Here is a 21,453-nt window from a genome sequence, read left to right as displayed (position 1 = left end):
ACACTTAAAACGTTAGAGCAGCACACCTGCAGCTGTGCCGTTGTACTGCTTCAGTGTAGACACTGCCTATGCCAATGAGACGGGTTTGCCATCAGCGCAGGTAATCTACCTCCCAAAGAGGTGGTAGCTAAATTGATGGAAGAATTCTTCTGTCAACCTAGTACTGTATGTCGGGGGTTAGGTTGGCATAGCTATGTCTCTCAGGAGTGTGGATTTTCCCCTGAGAGAGGTTGGGGAAATAGAAAGTGGAAACAGCTTTTTTTGGGGGGGGGTGGAGCCACATGTTGTATGCAGGACTCAGTCTATATTCAAAGTGTCAAAAATCCAATAAAATACAACTCTACCCCGATATAACACAAATTCAAATATAACGCAGTAAATCAGTGCTGGGGGGGTGGGGGGGGGCTGCACACTCCGGTGGATCAAAGTGAGTTTGATATAGCGCAGTTTCACCTAGAACGCAGTAAGAATTTTTGGCTCCCGACGACAGCATTATATCGGGATACAGGTGTATGAGGTGTCACTTCATTTATTGGGAAACCTATGAAGCTAATGTGTCTTTAAGAAACATGTTAAAATCGGCACATCTTGAAAATATGCTTCTCCAGATTTGTAAGCCACTAACTTAAAACCAGTCCTCACAGGAAGTATGTAATACACCTAGGAAATTCTTTTTCCTGTTGATTTTGTAAGATAACTATTGCCTTTTCAGCATGTCAGCATTTGTAGATACATTGGCCTTGGGATTGGGGGGAGTGTGATGTCTGACAGGGAAAATTTCACGAGCGTCCCATACCATGAGAGAGGTAGTTTGCCTGTATGGTTAAAGGGTTTTAGTTGTTTTGTTTGGTGCAACACTTCAACAGTTTCAGTGTAATTATTTCTTCTGGTAAGGGGTAAATATGGAGCACCTTTGTATTATAACCTTGAAGAAATGTTACTTTTAATGACACTGCTTTCTTTCTCTTTCCCTCCCTGTTTAATTATGGACTGTAGAGGCAGAAAAACTGGTGGTTGACTGACTGGATTTTGCTGACAATAATGTTGTTGCAGACACTTAATGAGATGGAACAAGTTCCAAAACACTTACCAGATCTTGTGCCTGTCAGTGACAGATATATTTTCAGTGGTTTTGAGTTCTTGGGCTAAATTCACTGCTGACTTAATCAGGAAAACGCCACTAAAATCAGTGAGGCTGCTTTACACTAGAAAATTAGATTGACCCAGATGTGTTGCTAGGGTGTGAACTGTCGCTCAGGGGTGTGGATTTTTAAGCCAGTCCAAGTCCCTGTCTAGACAGTAGTATATTGACGGATGAACCCTTCCTGTTGGCAAAGGTAGTGTCTACACTGAGCGCTACAGCGGCACAGCTGCAGCTGGGCTGTTGTAGTATTTCAAGTGTAAACTAGCTGTTACTCTGGTTTTATACTAATGCAGATGGTAGCAGAGTTTGGACCAGTGGCTGCTAAAACAGAAGGCATGAGAGGTTCCTTCCATTTAAGACTGTTCTTTTAGAGCTAACTTGGACTTTTTTGTTGGAATATTTTCTTTAAAGTTTGACCCTCCCTTTTCTCAAAAACAGAGATTAATAGAAGGAATTAAATATTTCATCCTGACCTATTGTGGAACAACAGCATGGACCTATAGAAAAGTAAAGTCTTGGGGGAGAATTTCAAAGGATATGATGGGAATTTGGTATACCATTTTCTTTCAACGTCGTATTTTTCTGCAGTAATAGCATTATGAAAGATCAGAATAAATACTCAAGTTTTTTTCTTTTCAGCTATCAAATCTTAATGTTCTGCCTGATCTACCCTTACAGCTATGTGGGTTATTTTCCAAATCAAAACCAGCTTCAGCAAGTTAGTTCAGCATATGCCCAGCTTTTGAAGTCTGTGGCTCTATTCACATGCTTAAAGTTAGGCATGTGATTAATTACCTTGCTGAATTGGGCCACTAGTGACTACTTAAATCTTAATACAACAAAAATTGGGCGTAAGGTAAGCACTTTGTTTTGAAGTACACGTTCAGCGTCTATAACTGAAATTTTTTTTGTCTATACAGTGAGGATTTAAAGGCAGTGGTAAGCCCTGAAGACAGAGAAACAAGAAGAAAGAAAGAGGAAAATGTTACTTTCACCCCTCTAACGGTTATCATATTTGTGGTAATCTGTTGTGCCATGCTACTCTTACTTTATTTCTTCTACAAATGGCTAGGTAAGAAATAATATATAATCTCATTTGATTTCTTATTTAAATATATTTTCTCCTTGAATGCCATTGTTAAGTTTTTTATGGAATTTAGTTTTATTTCAGAGTCGGAGTCAAAGTTCAGCTAACTTTTTTCTTTTTAAATAACTCCCCCCTCAATTTACTGAGGGAGCAGAGTAAGGTGAGTTATTTATTTAAAAAAAAAAACGGGGGGGAGAATGGAGAGGGAGCAATGTCTCTCTCTCTCTCTCTCTCCATGTCTCCCCCCACGTGCCAATTTGTTTCTCCATTAAGGTTGCCAAGGCAATAGTTATTTTGGATAAAGTATATGTGAGAGACGGTCCCTTGCCTTGATGGTTTAAAAAAAAAAAAATAGTAGAGCATACGATACCCCTTGCTCATCCTTGTAGAGGGAACATGGTAGCTGAATACTTGGAGCAACTGCTTACCTACATTAATGAGTTGTATCTAAACTCGCTTTGGATTTGTAGTTTCATCAGACTCCTTGTAGTAGGGCCAAATGGCCTAAGTAAACCAGGTCTAATTGGACAGAGTTGGACATGCTACCAATGACATAGTTATCTTCCAGATGATGCAATCCCAAGGAAACTTTTGCGTGATCCCCTACTATTTTTTCCCTGCCTCATTCGGTGGGTTGTGTAGTGAATGAAGCTGGTGTCTGCAGGATCCCTGCCTCATTTGTTACAGAAGCTGGAAGGGGTATAGTGATTAAGCAAGGGATAGCAGGAAGAGAAAGAATGGTCTGGTGATTAAGGCAGTTGAATGCTGCCCTGGAGAACTGGATTTTATTCCTGCCTCTGCCACAGAGTTCTGTGTGATATTGAGTGTAACTGGCTGGTCTATCCCTTTTACAGCCAGGAACCTGAGGCCAGCCAGCTCTGTTCTTAGGGAGAGCCCCTTGAACAGCATCAGGACCTGGTAGAAATAATTTCAGACCCAGCTGGGAAGGGATTAGGTGATTGCCTGATGGATACCTGATTCCTATAAAGGCTGGAGGAGCTACAGGAAGGAGATTGGCTCCTATGTCAGGCCCTAGAGCAGTGGGACTACCGTGGCCTATAGGAAGAGTTGCCAGGGGCAGAGATGATCTGGCAAAAAGTCCCTTTGTCAGGGGAAAGTTAGCTGATGGATTTATGTTGAATTGGTTTATTTTGTGGTTTTCTGAAGATCATCAGTGCACCCAATAAATGGTGTCCTGAAGAAAGGGCCTGAACAGACTCTGGGCATGGCGTTAATCCTTCCTGGGCTGGGGAAATGTCTTACCCAAAATTTCTATAGGTGGCCACTGTGTGTTCCTGATTTTCTGGGTTGCCAACTTGAGACTCCTGGGATCTGATTTGCAGAAGTACTGAGTATTCACAACTGCAACAGAAGTCCATGGGAGTTCTTTTCTGAACACACTAAGTACTATAAATGCAAAGTACTTGGAAAAATTAGGTTCTAGGTGTGATGGGATCTCTGGGGTGCAGCCTGGGACTGTGGGACCGCTGTGCTCCCTTAACTCTCCAGCATGGGCTGTCTCTCACAATGCTTTGCTAGTAACGAGCAGCAAACCCCTCCAGGTGCTGTTATCACTCAGCACAACCACATGTGGACCCCAAACCCAGCTAGATTGCTTGAATGCTCCTAGAGCCACTCATGAATCACACAGAGAAAGGCACCAGCCAAATTCCCCCAGTTTTGTACCTCAGGAATGTACCATCTTGCATTGCTCAAGATGAGCAGTGCAGATTTATTAATTGGTTCACCACTTCATCGATTGAAAGTGGATATACACCAGCCTTTGTAAACCTGAGCAAACACCCTTACCAAACACTTCAGGCAAACTCACTGGTAAAGATAAACAGTTAAATTTATTGACTACAGAAGATACTTTTTCCCTATCACTTATAATCCCTTAAAAACTAAGAGTTAGATACCAAAAGAAAAGAAAATATAAGCAGGCAGTCTAAAATCTCAACCCTATTAGACTGGGTAACATCTAGATCAGGGGTCGGCAACCTTTCAGAAGTGGTGTGCCGAGTCTTCATTTATTCACTCTAATTTAAAGTTTCGCGGGCCAGTAATACATTTTAACATTTTTAGAAGGTCTCTTTCTGTAAGTCTATAATATATAACTAAACTATTGTTGTATGTAAAGTAAATAACGTTTTAAAAATGTATAAGAAGCTTCATTTAAAATGAAATTAAAATGCAGAGCCCCCTGGACTGGTGGCCAGGACCCGGGCAGAGTGAGCGCCACTGAAAATCAGCTCGCATGCTGCCTTCGGCACACGTGCCATAGGTTGCCTACCCCTGACCTAGATTAATCAGTTTCTCACCCCACTGGATATTGCAGTTCACAGTACACAGATCTCACTCTTGAAACCTGGACCAGTCCCCTCTGTTGGAGTCTTCAGTTTCTGAGTGTCCTTGTTGCTTGCAGCATAGGTGGGGGAAGGAGAAAGGCCGAGACGTTGGCCTTTGTGTTCTGTTTATATCCTTAGTCCACGTGCTTGGAGAACACAAGTCCAGGTATTTCTGGTGGGCATTGCTGAGTCTCCAAGCAAAGTTGAGCAATTCCCCTTATGCAGGTGAATCATTGAATTGTAATTCCCTTGCTGGACAATGGCTGTTGATAGTTGTGCCTCAGTTCGCCATGTGCAAAATGGGGATGGTAGTACCACCTTAGCTCACAGGGAGGTTAAAATTAATTAGTGTGTAAAGAGCTAAGATGATATGATGAAAGCACCATAGAGAGACCCGTGAAGGAACTAATAAGCCTGTATACAGTGCAGGGTTTGGATGGTGTGCAGTAAATAATATATAGGATCATATATTAAATGGCAAGGATAAAAATAAATATTGAATAGCTATCTATTCAGAGAGCACTATCCATCCTGTGTGCTGAATGAGGCAGGGGTTCTGTAGGAAAAAAATGGTATAATTGTGTAATTGAAGACTGCATCATAATGCATATCTACAAAGAGGCTGAATTAAGGTTGCTCATGCAACCATAATAATTCTGGCACTTCCAGCTTTTGAGTGCATGTCTTTGCTACCTTAGTGTATTTGTTATATAAAAATACCTAATATAGGTTGCTTCTGGGTCTGTCTTTATTCTAGGCTTCTGGGTTGTTTGGTAAATTCCTTCCACATATCTGAATTTAGATGGCATTCTTGAGGGTTTTATTTGACATCCTTCCAATAGTTGGAGTGAACTCCTTCAGCAGGTTCATGTTGTGGCCTAAATGGTTTAAAAACCAGGACATTCAAATCAGATGCTAATGCTCTAATTATCTGATGGGCGTGGAGGAAAAACAAACAAATAAGATAGTATATTGAGGGAGTGTCCACCTTAACCTTATATTTCTTGAATTTTAATGGTTTCTATTACAACCATGGAACCTATTCACAAGCAATTATTCACCTGGGTAACTTCACCCATGTGTAAAGTTGCACAGGTGCATTGATTCTTGTAGGTTAAGGCCCAGAGATGTCTAAATGGAAGAAGGGTTTTTTGGTATTTGATCATTTTTATGGTACTATAAGAGGAAATTATTTTGAGGTACATAGTAGAACACACATTTAGGCTTGAATAAATAATATTCATGCAACACTGTCTAAAAATATATTAAATGTTAATTACATGATTAATACATGTGTATTTTGGTATAAATATTCTTTTGAGGAAAATCATATGCATATTAAGCCTGGTTATATGTAACTGACTCATGAGAAACCTATTGTGTAAATCCTTATTCTACACACTGATGTCTTTGTGATGCTCTGCTCAGGACCGGGCTGCCCAGAGGATTCAGGGGGCCTGGGGCAAAGCAATTTCAGGGGCCCCTTCCATAAAAAATAAGTTGCAATACCATAGAATACTGTATTCTCGTGGGGGGCCCTTGTGGGGCCTGGGGTGAATTGCCCCACTCCCCCCCCCCCCCCCCCCGGGTGGCCCTGGCTCAGGACACCCAGAAGTGAAAGCCACTGTGTTAACTCTCTGCCTCAGCAAGTGAGAGTTGTGCTAAACTCTTGTCAGCTCCCTGACACTCCAGGCTGTCTGCCTTGCCAGCAAATTCCTTGAGATTCTGCCAGGCTAAACATTGCCTTGCAGGTAACAAGCAGTGAACCCCAAGTTCCTAAGTTACCCAGAGACATCTCCCTCTCAGAAATTATTAAATTTGCTGCCTCCAAAGAGACAGGGCACAAATCCGCCTGTTAGCTTACCTGAAAATTCACACTTTCTTCAGTACAACAGCATTGAGGTTTATAGTTTATGTAAAACTAAGAATAAGTTGAGTGATTTAAGTGATACTAAGCAAGAGTAAAAGAGACAGGTATGGTTACAAACAAAACAAACCATGCTTTCTAGTGACTAAAATTAAATTTTTAGCAAGTTACAATCTTTGCCTATTCAGTTTTCTCACTTGCATCAGGTTACCAGCATCTCTAGCTCCCCAGGCTGGAGGAGCCAATTTTTACAGAATCCTAGGATGCTGTCCCCTTTGTTCCCTAAGTGATGGAAAACTAAAATGTCTTTTTGCTCTCCTCGTATTTCCTCAAAGTCCATTGTCTTTGTCCCACAGTGTGCTCACTTAGCTGTTTTCTGCTTAACTTGATTGCTTTGTTTGCGTTATATATACATGTACTTTCATTGTCCTCTGCTGATCAGACAGGTAAATCCCCATTCCTTTGTCCAGGGCAGGCTTGTTTTATGCACTGTCTCTCAAATATGTTTTAAGAACATATTTTCAGTACGCATACATAATTCTTCATACACAACCCATACATACATCATGCAATGAAATTCCTGACCAGTGCATCGCCAGTTTACATACAATATCTTACAAGATGCCTTTTGGAAACACTAGGATGGCAGTATGTTGGGGATAGTGAGTGTGTCAGGCCTGTTATTGAGATATCCCATCTCCTAGAACTGGAAGGGACCCTGAAAGGTCATCAAGTCCAGCCCCCTGCCTTCACTAGCAGGACCAAGTACTGATTTTGCCCCAGATCCCTAAGTGGCCCCCTCAAGGATTGAACTCACAATCCTGGGTTTAGCAGGCCAATGCTCAAACCACTGAGCTATCCCTGCCCCCAAATGAGTTATGAGTTACAGTATAGTGGGCCCTCTGCCAGTGGGCATTGAGGGGCTCGGAGGGGCACAGGCTTGGTAGAGCATAATAGGTCCTTTAGTGTTTAATCCAACTATTGGGCATGTCTGTGAAGTACCCATTTCTATCAAAGTCTAACTTTCTTAGCTGCTCTTATTGAAGTAAGTGGGAGTTTCACCACTAACTTCCATGGCAACAGGCATGAACCCTTCATTTGGTAGGATAAGACTGACTGGGAAACAGTGTAACTACAAATAATTATTATGTCTTATTTGCTTGTTCACATTTTCAATTTTTCTGTTGCCTCTCCAAAACTCTAGGGACTTCTCAAAATTTGAAACGCAGAATTAATAACACACAATTTTTAGTACAATATTCTAGTTCATCAGTTTTTTCCAAATGAGAGATACCTAGTTAAATAGAGTATCTTTAATTTCCTATCTCATAAGAACCCACCTGAATAACTTTCAGTCCTTAGCTCCAGAGGCGCCGACTTTCTGATTTCCTGTGGGGTGCTCTAGCCCTGCTCTGTCCCTGGCTCCACCCACACTGTACCCCTTCCCCCAAGGCCCCACCCTGCCCTGCCTCTTCCCACCCTGCTTCTCCCCATTCCGCCCCCTCCCCTGAGTGTGCCCCGCCCTCCCCTTCCACTGCCTCCTGCCTGCCGCTGAACACCTGATCAGCAGCAGGTGGGAGGTGCTGTGCGTGAGGGGGAGGAGCTGATTGGCAGAGCCCACCGGTGGTTGCTGAGCACCCACTGTGTTTTTTCTGTGGGTGCTCCAGTCCTGGAGCACCCACAGAGTAGGTGCCTATGCTCAGCCCCTCCACCTGTGAAATCCCAGCTTTCCTAAATGGCTGCAAGAAAAGTTGAGTCCTGGAGTGTGCACACAAGGTTTACAAATCTAGGCTCTGATGTTCCAAGGATGGGGTTGTTCTATTTCTTAGTGGCATTGGTGCAAAGAAAACCATGTGTAAGCATGAACTTTATCTTTCCTTTAAAAATGATGTTTAAAACGTTAAAATTCAAGTCTCTAGTTGATAGGAATTTTTACAGCATGGTACAGACCTTTGAAGTTTCAGTATTTGTTTTATTGAAAACCTGTTGATACAATCTTGACTTAAAGAGGCATGAGTAATGTCACTATTCTGTTACTGTTGTCGCAGGTATTTCCTAGCTCTTGGCTCCTTCCTGCCAGAGCATCTTTGTGTTGTATACATTTTGTCACTTATTTATTTTTCATTTTTCTTCCTTCTAGTGTATGTAATAATATCAGTTTTCTGCTTGGCATCTGCAATGAGCCTGTACAACTGTCTTTCTGCACTAATTAGAAAAATATCATTTGGGCAATGCAGGTATTGTACATCTCTTTACCTTCTTATGGTTTATTTGTTTTGGATATTTTTCTGTAGCTACTAAAACTGCTGGGAGGAAATGTGCTAATGGTTTGAGAAACTACTGTAAGCTTTAAGCTTGCAGCTGCTTATGTACTGTATTCAATATTTTAGATTTATAACACAAAGTAAGGGTGCCTAGGGGGTGAGATGCGGCTCTTTTTAATAAAACTTTAAAAATGCAAAACTTTAAAGTAATGGTTCCTGAGTAGTCCTTACTTACTTCATTAGGACTACTGTATCAGCAAGGAATACTAGCATAAAGAAATCTGGGATCCTGCAAAACCCATGGCTGAACAAACACACCTATGCTTTCTTGGCAGCAGTGGTGGGTTTAAATTATAATGTCTGAGATGTACTTTTCAAGCCGTGTGTTATGGTCATATGGTCTCATCTGTTTTCAGACATGCTGTGGAATTAGTGGTGAGCATGGAACTGCATGTATGGCATGTAAATGAGTCTGCCTGATTGCACATTCTTCCTATTCCACCAGTCTCATTTGCACTACATTTAATTATAATTTTCTCTCTTTAACCTGTTAAAAATGTTCCATGAACATTTCAAGCCATAACAGTCCTTCATTTGCACTGTTCTGTTAAATATTTTTTATTTCTCCAAGTTTCTATAATATACCGAAAGTCATCCAAGCTGTGTTTTGGATGCCTATCCCATAAATCTAAAATGCAAAACAAGCAAAGGATTGCCCATAGGTACCCATGCCTTTGGTTTTCTCCTGGGCTGTTGAGAGCTTTGCAGTGTGATTACAAAGTTAATAAATCTGGACTCTGGGCAGAGTGAGTTTCAAAATGAAGGACTCCTCATAGAGAGAGTGCAGGGCCGGCTCCAGGCACCAGCTTAACAAGCAGGTGCTTGGGGTAGCCAAGGGAGAGGGGCGGCACATGCAGCAATTCGGGGGCTGCAGGTTCCTCACTCCCTCGAGGAGTGAAGGACCTGCCGCCGCCGATCGTGGCTTTTTTTTTTTCTTTTTCTCCCCAATTGCTGTCGCGATTGCGATTGCGGCTCTTTTTTGCTGGAGCCGGTCCTGAGAGAGTGCCTTGTGAGCACCTCTGTTGAATTTAACTGTATATTTTATTTGTTGTGTTATATTGTAAGCCTTTTTTTGTATTTAAGACAAATTAATTTAGCCATTTCATTTTTTAGGATTTCATGTTGCAACAAAAGTATTGAAGTGAGACTTATTTTTCTTGCTGGATTCTGCATAGCAACAGCTGTTGTTTGGGCAGTGTTTCGAAATGAAGATAGGTATGTGATGATTTTGGAAAAACTTTGTAAGATGTCATGACAATAACTCAAATATATAAATCATCAATCCATATAGAAAATCCTGCAGCACAGTGTCCTTTTTAAGTTTTTGTTGTTGTTAGTTTTTAAAAAGTATATAAAACTTCACTAAACGTAAACAGATGAATGAAAAGAACTGGTAAAATTAAAACAAACCTATACAAGTCATGTTTATATAGTTATTTGTAGTTACTAAATAAAGAAATTCATAGTGGTGTAAGGGGGAATCATAATTCCTTCTTACTTAACGGAAGAATAAATACTGAAAGAAGGAGAAGAAAGAAGGATGCAGAAACAGGAACATGTTACTTTTTTTGGAAAAGACTGACTAAGCGAACAGGTCTTCCACTACCATCCTCGACTAAAAACAAGTCTCTTGATCCTGATGACTTGAAGCCTTGTGCAGAACAACCTATAAGGCTAATTTTAGCCTCAAAGAAGGAAAGCTAAAGGAGCTGGCATATCACAGGTTGGCACAAAGTATAGCTCTACTAGTGTATGTAGCTGAGGTTTTTGGGGGAAAGGAGAGTGTGCGTGGGTGAGGGGTGGTGGCAGCTGATTCATCAGTATCTTCCCATCCAGTTCATCTTTGCAGTTGATGTACTCTACAGCATGCTGGTCAGGGGAGTCTGACAATTCTATCAGAGGAGGTTGCTCATGTGTAAATGGGCCATCTTGAAATAAGTCTCTTTATTTTTTAATTAACATTGCTTCCTAACAGCTAACTTACTGAAAATAATCTTCATATTGTTTACACGTAAGCTCAGTGCTGCAGTTTATAATGACAAATTCTACCTATTAGTGCTTTCCCAGTGGCTTAATTGAGGAAGGAAATGAGGAATTCCTGAGTTAATTTTAGTATGAGTAAGGAAATAGATCTCAGTACTTCACCTTCTTGGCATTGCAATGATTTAAGGCCCTTCAATGGACACGGTGAACTTGAAATCTCCTCTTAAAATAAGTTTCAAAGTAGTTTTGGGTACTGCCCTGGCACCTGAGTTCCCCTGGCCATTTTTGTGGGGCTTACAATCATATTTTCCTATTTTTTAAAAGCTTTCTTCTCCCTCACACAGTTGGGGAAACTTACTAAAAAAGATTCCAATCCTGAAACTTCTTTTGAGTGAGTTGACTGCTGCAGCCCTGCAGATTTCCACTGAAGCTCAGCATAGGCATAGCAGCCTACCCATTTCCAAGGAGTTGCAGGAATGAAGACTAATTGCTTATACGTGGCGAATAAGAAACTGACTATATACAAAACTGAATATTTTTGCTCCTTTTCCCATTAAAGACGTCTTAAGTATTACCTGTTATAATAGCAGATAAAAGACTTACAGTTAGAAGTGTGACTTTTATAAGTTAAATGAACATCAATAAGTAGGTATAAAAACTAGACTCCAGTCATCGTTATAATATCTCGCTGTAAGATTGTAGAATTTGGTTTTTCTTCCAACAAGACCAAACAAACCTGCAGTACTCTGAAAATATAGAAAAATAAAATGTAAAGAAGGTTCATTTTTTATTTGTAGGTGGGCTTGGATTTTACAAGATATCTTGGGAGTTGCTTTCTGCCTAAACTTTATTAAAACACTGAAAATGCCCAACTTTAAGGTACAGTAAACAGTTTACCTAAATAAAGCATGTTGATATGCACATAGAAATACTAGTAACTGGAGGTAAATTAAAGAATGAAAAAGAATGTTTCCTTTTTTCCCAAACCATTAAAGTTAGCAAAAGGACTCAATAGAATGTTGTTCTTATAAATCATAAACTAAAACTACCAATAGAAAATGTTTTCATAAATTTTATGAGAGAATGTTAAAGATAACCCATAGGCATTTAGTAAATATTGATGTATTAATGATATTTATCATGCAGTCTTTGAAAACTTGTGTTTAATGTTTCCTTCTCTGTTTGCCAGTCATGTGTGATACTTCTAGGTCTTCTTCTTTTGTACGATGTATTTTTCGTCTTCATAACTCCATTTATCACCAAGGTAGGTCCATAGTTTTGATAAAGATTTGTGGTATGAATGCCTGCTGATGCATTTTATATTTTGTGCATTGAATTTTATGCATTTAAATATTGTCCAGACATGGCTACCATTCTAGACGCTCAAAGTCTGTTACTCCCAAGAGTTTGTCTATTAAGTGATTTCTCCTAAGTTTCTCAGTCTACCAACATCTTAATGAAAGGTTGCACAGGAATGTTTGTCTCATTAATTTAAACTTAGAAACAAAGGGGAAAGGATGGAAACAATGTAGCGAAAATAAGGTGGATCCAAGCTAAATGCAGCCTAGGAAGTGGGGATGAATAGCGGTAGATACATCCAAAGGGATTATAGTAGAAATAGGGAGGTAAGGAGCAATGATATAATGGGGGGGAACTAGTCTCAAGATGGTCATTAATCCTTCAAAAATGGGATCACAAAGTAAATTATTGTATATCTGTTTTGTGCTACAGCCCCCAAAAGCCTGCTCTGTTTTTACTTGCTATAGTTGACATTCTAATAAATGCTGTCAGTCATACAGCAGCCTGCTGTTTTTCAAATTCTCAATTTTATTACTGCACCCTGTCTAAATTCTGACTTTCATTACTGTACCCCATCTTTTGCTTTCAGACCCTTCTGTATCAGTTGAGGTTTTGGTGCTTTGTAGAATGCTGATTCTTTAACGTGCTGTGGCACAAATTACTTGCAAGTACCCACATTTCAAAGTAGAAAGACCAAGTCTACAATGGCAGAGGAGTACATTGCTGACACATTCTTCAGCTAAATAACAACTTTAGTGGCACAAATTACTTGCAAGTACCCACATTTCAAAGTAGAAAGACCAAGTCTACAATGGCAGAGGAGTACATTGCTGACACATTCTTCAGCTAAATAACAACTTTAGCTGCTTTCATTAGAAAACAAACTATAGTAGCCAGTTTAGATCTGACTGTTTTTAATACAAAACAAAAGCATAAATCTTTACTTCATTAATCTGTACACTTCACTGGAATTTGAACAACTTCTGTTTTGGATCAGTGCATTCCATTTTGAATGGGTTTGCTGGATAATGTCCTGGATAAAATAATCCTGCATACAATAATACATTAAGAGGATTATAGGACGTTGAGGTGCAAGCAGCAATTCTATGTTTAATATTGAAGTGTTACACTATATACTTAAGTAAGTATTAAATCACTAATTGAAAAATAACCTTAAATTTCAGAATGGAGAAAGTATAATGGTTGAAGTTGCAGCTGGTCCTTTTGGTAATAGTGAAAAGGTATGAATAGTCTTTTTCTGTATTATGAATATACTATGAATACACATGTGCAGGATATAACACTAACTGAATTAGCTATGGAAAGTGAGTAAATTCAAGTAGCTTTTAGGTATAACTTTCTCACAAAATATAGCCAGCTTTTGCTACTTTTGTTAAAGTATTAAATACCTGTTGACTTGGGTTTGATCCTAGAATGATGGAAACTTGGTGGAAGGCCCTGCTGAACGCTCAGCTCCCCATGAGAAAGTAAGGATTGTATTTCAGATATGTTCACTGGACTTTAAATTGCATCCTCTGAAAAGGCTATTCTTTTGGGGAAAACTTGACTGTCAAAATTGTCCTCTTCAGGGCCTGGTTATCATTGTTGGTCAATAGCTTCTAGTCAGGATAACAATGCATATCTAATATTCCCATTGCTTGTGGTTACATTGTTTTTAATTCTTTCATGTATATGATCTGTAAAATTGCAAATCCATTTTTTTCTACTCTAAATCTTAAAATCACATTTTAAACACTCAGTTTGTTGGTTCCTGTTTGCTTAATTCAGGTTCTTCCTAATTTGATGTTTTTCAGAAACTAGAGGAATAAGTAGTTCTTATATAATTTTAATGTTTCTTTAAAAAAATTATATGATTTAGATTGAATTTATGTGGGATTTAAAAATATTGTTTTACAGTTACCAGTCGTTATTAGGGTACCTAGACTTGAATACTCTGCACTGACGTTATGTGGAACGCCGTTTTCACTACTGGGTTTCGGAGACATCATTGTACCAGGTAAAGAAATGTTTTTGTCAACTATAAACAAAATTATCTGTGAACCTTTTTCATAATAACCTGAGTCTCAAAGTGGATTTTCTATATTTCAGGCCTACTCCAGAGTTTAATACTGATTTCTAGCTTTTGATCTATATAAATGCATTGTAAAACAATCTGTATTTTTATAATACTCTGTAGTCTAAGTACAATTAGTATTTTAAGATTTGTAAAACAATCTGCTTTTATTTTTGTGTGTGTGTATGTATTTATGTGTATGTATGTATATATGTATATGTGTATATAGATCTCACAGCACTTTACAGAAGATTAGAAGGCTTGTCTTGTGTGTGTGTGTGTGTGTGTGTGTGTGTATATATATATATATATATATATATATATATATATATACACACACACACACACACACACACACACACACACACACACACACACACACACACACACAAGACAAGCCTTCTAATCTTCTGTAAAGTGCTGTGAGATCTACTGATGAAGATATATAAAAAAATTTATTTTCATGGCACTTGTATTTGTAGAATATAGTTCCATTAATAATATAATAATCAGGATCAGTGATCTTAAATCAAGCTGGTTTTTACAGGAAATGTAACATGGCAAAGGATTATCATCACTTAATTTCTAATTATATGATGTATGGTACAATACAAAATCCTCATTTTAAAAGAGCAATGTATACTACATAAGCCAAATTATTTCTACAGTGTTTATAGAAGGAGAAAATATATTTGCCTTTTAATCAACATCATAATAATAATTCTCTCTCTTCATCAGTAGATCTCACAGCACTTTACAAAAGATTAGAAGGCTTGTCTTGTGAAAACCTGAGTTCTGCACCTGGCTCCGCCATAGACTTTCTTTGAAACCTTGGGCAAATCACTTAACCTCTGACTTTCTCATCTGTAAAATATGAGTGTTAATTTTTCTCTGCTGTACTGAGGCAAAATTTAATTAGTGTGTTGAGAGTCTTTGATGGAAGGCACTCCATACGTGCAAAGTTTGGGTGTTTGTTACCACTGTGTAGTGCAGATCTGTCGCTTATATTTAATTAAGTGCAAAGCACATTAGCTCATTTAAATGGGGATATTGACTTTAGAGACAGGCTTATTCTAGAGTCATGTCTACATTGCGGGTGCTATAGCAGCATAGCTATATCATAGCCATGGCACTGTGACTCTCTACAGTAGATGCAGAGTACAGTGAAGGAAGGAGGTTTTCTGAGCAACAGGAGCGAGGTCAACAGAGGCATTCTTCTGTGGAACTAACTGTGTCTGCTCTGGGGTTAGGCCGACATAGCTACGGGAGTCAAGTGTGGATTTTTTACACCCCTGAGCACAGTAGCTATGTTGATGTAAGTTTTTAAGGGTAGGTCTACACTTATCTCCGGGTCCGGCGGTAAGCAATTGATCTTCTGGGATCGATTTATTGCGTCTTGTCTAGACGCGATAAATCGATCTCGGAAGTGCTCGCCATCGACGCCGGTACTCCAGCTCGGCGAGAGGCGTACGCGGCATCGACGTGGGAGCCTGCCTGCCGCGTCTGTACCCGCGGTGAGTTTGAACTAAGGTACTTTGAATTCAGCTACGTTATTAACGTAGCTGAATTTGCGTACCTTAGTTCGAAGTGGGGGTTTAGTGTGGACCAGGCCTTAGTATAGACCTGGCCTAAGGTTTCTTAAATAAAACTAATTGTCTTCTAGCTGTCCACAGTATTTAACTTAAAATTTTATAGTTAACTGTTTTCTTCCATATTGTTGTTGTTATGGGAAGTATGAATGTAAATTCATATTATGGCAACTTAAACTTCTTCCAATAAATACTTTCTCCATATTTTCTCTTTAGGTCTCCTGGTTGCCTACTGTCGAAGATTTGATATTCAGACAAGATCGTCTTCTGTATATTATGTTTCCTGCACCATAGGTAAATAATTTTAATACAGTATTTTGGCAAAGTGTATTTTTCTGTAAGCTGCTTTTGTGAGATTACTAGATCATTTTCTTCAATTTTACAAAAATGAATACTGCCAATATTTTAATCTCTAATTTTGTTTTACTTGTCTGTATCCAAGTTGCATCGTTATAGAAATCAGTACTCTTGAAAACGTCAATGAATATTTAAAGCGCACTGAAATTACTATTATTGCACATTTACATAATCAAATGGAAAATACTGTAATAGCTATAGTATTAAGTCCTGTATGCAAGGGATATCTGTAATACATTGAGTGATGTAGTGCTGTATACTATTCAGTAGCTGTCCTGAATTTTTTTTTAATAGCTTATGCCGTTGGCATGGTGTTGACTTTTGTTGTTCTGGCACTGATGAAGATGGGACAGCCAGCCCTTCTCTATTTGGTACCGTGTACACTCATTACCAGCTCACTTGTTGCCTGGAGACGCAAGGAGATGAAGAAGTTTTGGCAAGGTAGCAGCTATCAGGTAAGTAGAATACATTCAGATAGTCAAAACAGTTTTGTAACTTCGTGTGTATTCTTCCTTAAATAAGTAAGTATGTGGTAATATATTAGTAGTCAGTCACTTTACATCTGTATTAGTAGTGCTTATTGCGTTTCTAAAAAAAAAATAATAAAGAAGCCTTTTGTAGAAGTTAAGTATATTTTAGTCTATAAGTCAACTTAATAGAACAAGATTTAAAGGAAAATACAGATATTTGGCTCAGTCCAGTAATATGAAAAATCAAAACAGATGACATTTTTCACATGACTACAATAGGAATTGTGCCAGAATGTGTATTATCTTCAGTATCTCTGAACCATCATCTTGATGCAAAGTGTTATCATTTGGAACACTGAATATGGCACTTAAATGTTAAATTGGAAACCAGTTTCCAGGCTGCAATAGTTTTGTACTAGAATACACTTGAAAAAAAATTGGAAACATATTAGAGTTGGTTTGACCAGTAGTTTAGAAACTAATTTCTAATGTTTTCTGCATTGGTCTTATGCTGTCATGATCACAAATGCCATTCTGCAACAAAGTGACCATTTGTGAGTGGGGGCTTAGAAATATCAATTACAATCAAAAACTTCTGTCTTACTGTGACAGCACAAAGCAGTTGTAAACTGGCACTTTGAGGATTTCCCCTGCCTAAATTGATCCTTTCTTGGGTGGTGAGAATGTCTCTGACCCTGCAATCTCTTGGGAGCTGTTGGCAGCTAGCATATATAAAAGGAGCCTTGATGTTACTCTGATTTATTCTGGGAACTGGCTCAGCAGTAGGACAATCCAAGAATACTGGGAGAACTTAAAGGTGTCTTAAAGCCGTCTTTGTATCTCCTTCCACTGAGTTGTGTGATAGCTCGGCCAGATTATGGACCACTGTTTTCAAGAACAATTGATTTATGGCAAGAGAAGTTGCTCTTAACTTTCAGATAGCTGTGTTAAGGAAAGCAGGAAGAATTTTTTTGTTGTTGTTGCTAATATTGGATGACACTCATCCAGATGTAGAGAGGTTACTTCCATGCCAGGTCAGCTCTACGTTGCCTGTCTGCAATGTAGAGAGCAATAATTCTACACCAGCTTCATTTAACGTGGTGTGTATATGCTGGGTGCTGTGGGGAGGGAAGAAGTAACATCTTCTCACATAAATCCACTGGGTAGAAGTGCCTCATGACGGTGTGGCGGGATTTTGCTCAGTACTCCAATGTATAGGCTGAAATAGGCTATGGAGAAACTGCATGGCCAGCCTGAATACATACTTATGTATGTACTTGCTCTCCCCACTCCTGTGGAGTTCCTTGTACAAAGCCCAATTGCGTAGGTTGCCTCTGGGAGTAGAGAGTTATAGTTAACTTCATTCCGAGAGAACAATATAATGTTCCTCGCTTAAATTGTTAGTATGTTTGGTCTAAAAACTTCTAGTTTTTTAGTTACCAAAATTTTTTCTCACACTTCCTCTAACAAAATTCATATTTATGTTGCCATAGTAATTATTTTATGTGCTTTTTCAACTGTGGGTGTTTTTTTTTTTTTTTTTTTTTTTTTAAGGATTAAAACTGCTCTGAACTTGGCCCTATTATTGGGTCAAAGTTTAGCACAAAAAAAAACTTGATTTATGTATTGGAGATTTGGCTGAGATTTAAACATTCTGTGTGATCTTAATGAGACATTTACTCAATTTCTTCTGTACAGTTTTAGGATTCCTTTGCCTTTATTTCACCCAATTTATTTTTTTCAGAGGATCTTATTCAATGCATCTTCAGATTCAGAGAATCCTGTATATCTCAGATCTTTATTGCATAGTTTAACTTCCTGCAGTATATGCATATTCTGTATTTTGAACTAGCAATGGTTTCTTTACATACCTTTTATTTTAAAAAATATATTGGGGCCAAATCTTCAGTCGCTAATGCTCAGTGCATTACATGTGTGTTTACAGACATCTTTTGGCTAACCTTCTCTTGAGGCCACGGGGGGCTGAAATAGCACTGGAATACATTAGCTGGAGTAGTCCTTACTGGGATGGAGGGGGACCCCGATGTACTTGCTGCACAGGCTTTATGCCCGTGAGGATTTTCCCACACTGAGAAAATCCTCCACATCCCTTTTGTAGCTAGTTTAATGTTCCTTTGTACTGTTTCAACAGGGCAAAGGGACCTTAGAAGATGCCTAGTATCTTGTCATTAATGTATAACGTAAGCTATACTTAGTCATTTGACACAATAGTTCTGGTTTTCTGGATACTGTTATCACTAAATAATTCTTTTGTTGTTAATTTGTCTTGAAACATTCCTGTTGTATATGACTGTAATAATGGAGTGAATTTCATTTAGGTGTTGGACTCCTCCAGGAAGCCTTTGCTACAAGGTGTGATATAGTCTTCTTTTAGTGCAATTTGTATTAATCTGCTCATTCGTTCTTTTCTTTTGCTTTCTTTTTTCAATTCTTTTTTGCATCTGCTTTCCTTCCATTTTTGGATATAATTCATTTAAAATATAAGGCAGATGAGAACTTCTGATTATATACTTTTAAAAAATATGAGAGTCATGAAGATTTCAGCCTTAATGTGGAATTTGAATAATCAGGCAAACTAATAACTGCATTAAAAATGAATATTACTAAAGACTTTTTTGTTTTTGTTTTTCCCCAAAACAAATTGTACACATTTTCTTCCGGAACTTAGCTACCTTTTACTCAGGTAGGGTAATGGCGGCAGCAGCAGCCACTTTGCACTGCATTACCACAGCAATAAAAACATGTCATGGAACTAACTGGAGGATGCCCTTCTGTTGTCTTTCCCCTAACAACCCCCATCCTTTGTCAAAATTAAAGTGTTCCGTTTTTTAAGAATTCCAATATATAAAATGTTCTCATTGAAGACCTATTACAAGAGTTATTCTGCTCTTTAGGCATCACCTTTTTCCTGAGAATATTGTTAGAACTTAGTCCAAATTCAGGGCACATGCAGGCTGAGAGCAAGTGGAAGCATGTTTCGTAAGAGTGGAGCGGCCGTGTGTACCTCACTACTACTCAGTACTCCAGATCTCCGGAAGTATTTTGCAATTTCAACAACATTAGCCTTTATTTCTGGAACACTGAAGTCTTTGGCTAGGAGGTGCATCAAATGAGCACTGCAACCGTATGTTATTAGCTTGGGACTCTCTTCTAAATAATTTGTTCTCATCTTGGATACATTTGCAGCATTGTCTGTGATCAAGCTGCGTACTAGACATTTGATTTCCCCCCTCTCCCCCCCCCCCACAGTTTATTATAACTTTTACTGCTACTTCTTGTAAGTATTCTGCTGTGCATTTTCTGATGTATCAATTGTTTCTGTAAGGAAGACATTCCCTTCTTCTGTTGTCACATAAGCACATACAACAGGATCATTGTGGACACTGCTCCACCCATAAAGTCTTAGGTTAACAATTTCACCCTCTAGACCTTTTGCACACTGCTCAATTTCTTTTTCATACACTTTATCCAGCGGTTTGCCTGTGACATCTGCTCTGTTGGGTGGACTGTATCCTGGTCTTAATGACTGAGCCATGTTAATGAAGTGTGGGTTCTCAATCATACGGAAAGGAGAGTTTGTTGCATAAACAAACTGGGCAATTTTTTCATCAATTGCCTCTCTTTGTAATCTGCTGGTTCTTATCGCAAACTTATCTGTGGTTGTTTCTGGATGATGGAGATTTTTTTTTTTCTTTTCGCTACAGGTGATATACTGTGGCTATGTGACGTACATGATGTGACTGAAACACTATCATTGGCAGATAACTCTGAAACTATAGAAAACGATGGTAATCTTGAAAGTGGATAGTTTTCAGAATCCTGTATGTTGAGGTTGGATTCTCCTAAACAAAATAAGTCAATGCAGTTATTTAATTATTATTCCCATACTGCTCATTTAGTATTATTCATTGCATTCACTGAAATTGTAAAACAAAGATCTGCCTATTTCAGCTATTTACTTTTTATCACAACGGCATCTAAAATGATAGTACCATAAAGTAACAACTATATTTTTTGCTCAAACATGAGAATTCAAGAATAGTCCAGAAGGAAGACAGGCAGTCCTTAAGAAAGAAGTATGAAATAAAAAAGTTTACTAACCTGAAGATCATGCATGTTCAGACATGTTCCTTTCATCATCTTCAGTGCAGCTTCCTACTGAGAAGGAACACTTCTCATGATGTTGTTTCATTCGGGCAAAAAGGCCTTGCATTTCTTTGTTGCACTGTTTGCATGCATGCCTGTCTTACCCACAGGTAGAAGCACTTTATTAAAATATTCCCAAACTGGGTCTCTTTTATGGCCTGCTGCCATTATAGGTTTTTCCTTCTAGTGAGAGAATGGTATGGTAGATCTCAAATCAATGAAGGCTACACTCAGAAAGACCTCAAGACTTCTGGAATATGCTGCTCAAACAGTTTCACTTTTGTTTCTACTGCCTGACCCTCCCTTCTCACATTTATCTCCAGACTTTTCCTTGTCCAGTTCTATTCTGTCCCCAACAATCTTCTATTCATTGAACTTTTTGAAACTTTGCACTTTTAGAGACAGGTAAGGGATGGACTCTGTACACAAATTTGCAGAGGGACAATAGGGTTGAGGTCTGTTATTTCTCACCTCTATTTATTTATTTATTTATTTATTTATTTAAAACATTTTTGCTGTTAACAAGCATGTTATCTCTGGAGACACAAATCCACAGTTTGAGAACTGCAAAACTAAGCATCTCTGATAGTATCTTCTAGACTGAGCACTGAGTCCCATTGGGTAGATAGAAAGATTAACCTAAATAATCTATACAGAAGCCCCTGGAACCCCATAAGATTGGGTCCCTAATCCATGAATTATTGGAACTTATTTACAAAACTTTTCTTAAACAATACATGAATA

General features: G+C 38.7%; 1 protein-coding gene across 4 annotated transcripts in view; it reads left to right on the top strand.

Moving 5' to 3' along the window:
• Positions 1-21,453, top strand: part of SPPL2A (signal peptide peptidase like 2A) — a 49,813-nt gene that overhangs the window by 23,412 nt on the left and 4,948 nt on the right. Inside the window, exons 6-16 of one of the 4 annotated variants that reach the window (XM_042845666.2) lie at positions 2,065-2,216; positions 8,587-8,683; positions 9,884-9,985; positions 11,551-11,632; positions 11,943-12,017; positions 13,237-13,293; positions 13,486-13,539; positions 13,970-14,069; positions 15,932-16,009; positions 16,367-16,527; positions 18,882-18,915. In XM_042845666.2, coding sequence (XP_042701600.2) covers positions 2,065-2,216; positions 8,587-8,683; positions 9,884-9,985; positions 11,551-11,632; positions 11,943-12,017; positions 13,237-13,293; positions 13,486-13,539; positions 13,970-14,069; positions 15,932-16,009; positions 16,367-16,527; positions 18,882-18,915 — 992 coding nt within the window. The remainder of the gene's footprint in view (positions 1-2,064; positions 2,217-8,586; positions 8,684-9,883; positions 9,986-11,550; positions 11,633-11,942; positions 12,018-13,236; positions 13,294-13,485; positions 13,540-13,969; positions 14,070-15,931; positions 16,010-16,366; positions 16,528-18,881; positions 18,916-21,453) is intronic. The other 3 variants (XM_065559375.1, XM_042845664.2, XM_005307265.5) reach the window with 3 other exon arrangements.

Source organism: Chrysemys picta, chromosome 10, assembly GCF_011386835.1.
Source record: "Chrysemys picta bellii isolate R12L10 chromosome 10, ASM1138683v2, whole genome shotgun sequence".
Lineage (NCBI taxonomy): Eukaryota > Metazoa > Chordata > Testudines > Emydidae > Chrysemys > Chrysemys picta.
Note: the sequence above shows the minus strand (reverse complement) of the source record. Positions and strands in the feature narration are given on the sequence as shown.